At 35.2% G+C, this 2522-nt stretch overlaps 1 protein-coding gene across 1 annotated transcript; it reads right to left on the bottom strand.

The window, feature by feature from the left end:
* Positions 1–1006: 1006 nt before the first annotated feature.
* Positions 1007–2233, bottom strand: LOC107440248 (general transcription factor II-I repeat domain-containing protein 2). The gene has a single exon (XM_087151490.1). The coding sequence runs from the start codon at positions 2231–2233 to the stop codon at positions 1007–1009; it is 1227 nt and encodes a 408-aa protein (XP_087007616.1).
* Between the last annotated feature and the right edge of the window lie 289 nt (positions 2234–2522).

Here is a 2522-nt window from a genome sequence, read left to right as displayed (position 1 = left end):
GAACAGAGCTATGAACTAATTACCAACGTTGGACTAAAGCAGGGGTCTCCAAACTACGGCCCGAGGGCCACATCCGGCCCGCGGACAGATTTTGTCTGGCCCGCGGAGAGCTAGCATACTTGAAAACTCCTTTTAGAGAACATATTTTTTATAGCAAATTAAATTCAGTTTACTGAAGTGTTCCAATTTTATGTTGAATAATTATTAATATGACATCTACATTGATATGGTAATGGGCTAACTACTCATAACATTGTTGTAGGCTTATTGTTATTGCTTTTGTGATAAGTTGGATAAAGAAACACAGAATTATAATGAGTAAAGACATGTATAATATGCAGAAAATTTAACTTCAGTATATAATAACTAACAAATTATTGAAACGAATCCAACTAACATTTTATACATTTTAAATAAAAACATAACTTATAACAAGCATAATGACATATGAAATACTAATGAGATTTATGTAATTGAGATTTTCCACTGACAATAGTTTGTAGTTGTGGACTAATTTTACTTGTACCAATTATTAAAAGAGATTTAAGATGCTCATCAGTTAATTTAGATCTGTAAACATTTTTTGTGTACTTCATTTTGGAGAAGGTCTTCTCACACAAATAAGTAGTACCAAAAACAGAAAACAGCCCACGAACAAATTTATGCAAATTATCAAATTGTGTCAGTGGAGGACTCTTATAAAATTCCAACAAAGATGAGTTTTGATATTTGTTCTTAATTATATCACTGCACTGTAGATCAATCATTTCCATTTGAAGTTCCGGGGCTAGGGTTTCAATGTCAGTATCAAAAGGATTCTGAAAAATCTTAATTTGATTCGCAATGGCATCAAAGTCCGAGAGACGAGTATCAAAATTTATTTTCAAAGCACTCAAAGTTTCGATTGCAAAATCGATAGGAAACTCAGTGTCGGTGGTGTGGCTGAATATTTCACATGTTTTAAAATGTGAAAAACATTTACTTCGTAGTTGTGATTGAAACAGTATCAATTCTGGAATGATTTGATATTAGTGTATAAATCAGGAAGATGCTGGTTTTCTCCTTGTAATCTCAAATTCAGTTCGTTCACGTGTTTTGTCAAATCAACATAGAATGCTAACTTCCACAGCCATGCGTTGTTTTGTAATTCAGTAAGAGGGCGATGCTTTTCATTCAAAACACTTTCGATCACTGCTCGAAGTTCAAAAAAGTGCTGAAAGACTTTCCCACAACTACGCCAACGTACGGCAGTATGATAAGGTAAGTCATTTTCTCCAATCTCTGCAATAAATTGTCGGTGATTCAGCCCAAAAAATCTGATAAAATTAACAGTTGATATGACTGGTTTCAGAACTTCAGACATATCCAAACATTTTCCGCACAAAGACTGTTGATGAATGATACAATGTAAGACTAATGGTTTTGAACCACAGTCATTTTCTACAGCCTTTGACACAAGAGCGACCACTCCTTTATCTTTCCCACTCATGTTTTTGCCTCCATCAGTTGTAATACATTTCAAGTTTTTCCATTGAAGGTTCTTTTGATTAATGGCCATTTCAACTCCTTTAAAAATGTCTGTACCAGTAGTTGTGACATGAATACTATACATATCAAGAAGTTCTTCATGCACTTCATAACTTTTATCTACCCCTCGAATATAAATCAACACCTGAGCAGTATCTGACACATCCGTTGACTCATCCAAGGCCAAAGAAAACCACTCAACTTGTCCATTTTTGTCGAACAGTTGAGAGGATATATTTTCAGCGATGTTTTCTACCCTTCGAGCCACAGTGTTTGCTGACATACTGACAGTTTTTAATAAATTTACATTTTCAGGGCACATTTCTTCGGCTACTGCAATTATGCATTCTTTGATCATTTCTCCATCAGTGAATGGTTTTGCACGTTTTTCAATTTCAAGAGCCACACGAAAGCTGGCTCGAGTTGCAGCCTCAGTTTTGAGTTTTGTAAATGAAGATTGCTGCGATTTCAATCCGCGCTTCATAGCTTCGAATTTTTCTGTCCGCAAACTTCCTGTATATTTTGAGTAATTTTGAAAATTTTTTGTTTCATAATGACGTTTAATGTTATATTCTTTGAGAACGGCTATGCTTTCATTGCAAATCAAACATAGCGCCTTGTTACTGGACTCAATTACGAAATACTGAATGTTCCACTGATCTTTGAATTTTCTGCATTCAGTATCAATTTTTCGCTTCTTTTCCATACTACTAAATCACATACAAAAGCAACAATTCAAATCAAAATACTGTTACAAAGATGTCTTAAACTTAAACACGCACAAACACGTTTTAAGGAGGTACGCACTATTTTATTTCACAACAGTGTCATAGGAACTGACTTGTGGTTGCGCCACTAGCCTTCTTAGATATTCCAATTACTGCCATCTAGAAGTGAGTGGAAGACACCAGAACTTTCTCGAACCAACGAGATTATTCTGTACGTGCTATTAACGCCACCTGTTAGAAGGTACTTCCTATTTCCGCTTGTGTCCA

This window comes from Parasteatoda tepidariorum, chromosome 9 (genome assembly GCF_982258835.1).
Source record: "Parasteatoda tepidariorum strain Cologne lab strain chromosome 9, Ptep-v5.0, whole genome shotgun sequence".
In the NCBI taxonomy this organism is placed as follows: Eukaryota; Metazoa; Arthropoda; class Arachnida; order Araneae; family Theridiidae; genus Parasteatoda; species Parasteatoda tepidariorum.
Note: the sequence above shows the minus strand (reverse complement) of the source record. Positions and strands in the feature narration are given on the sequence as shown.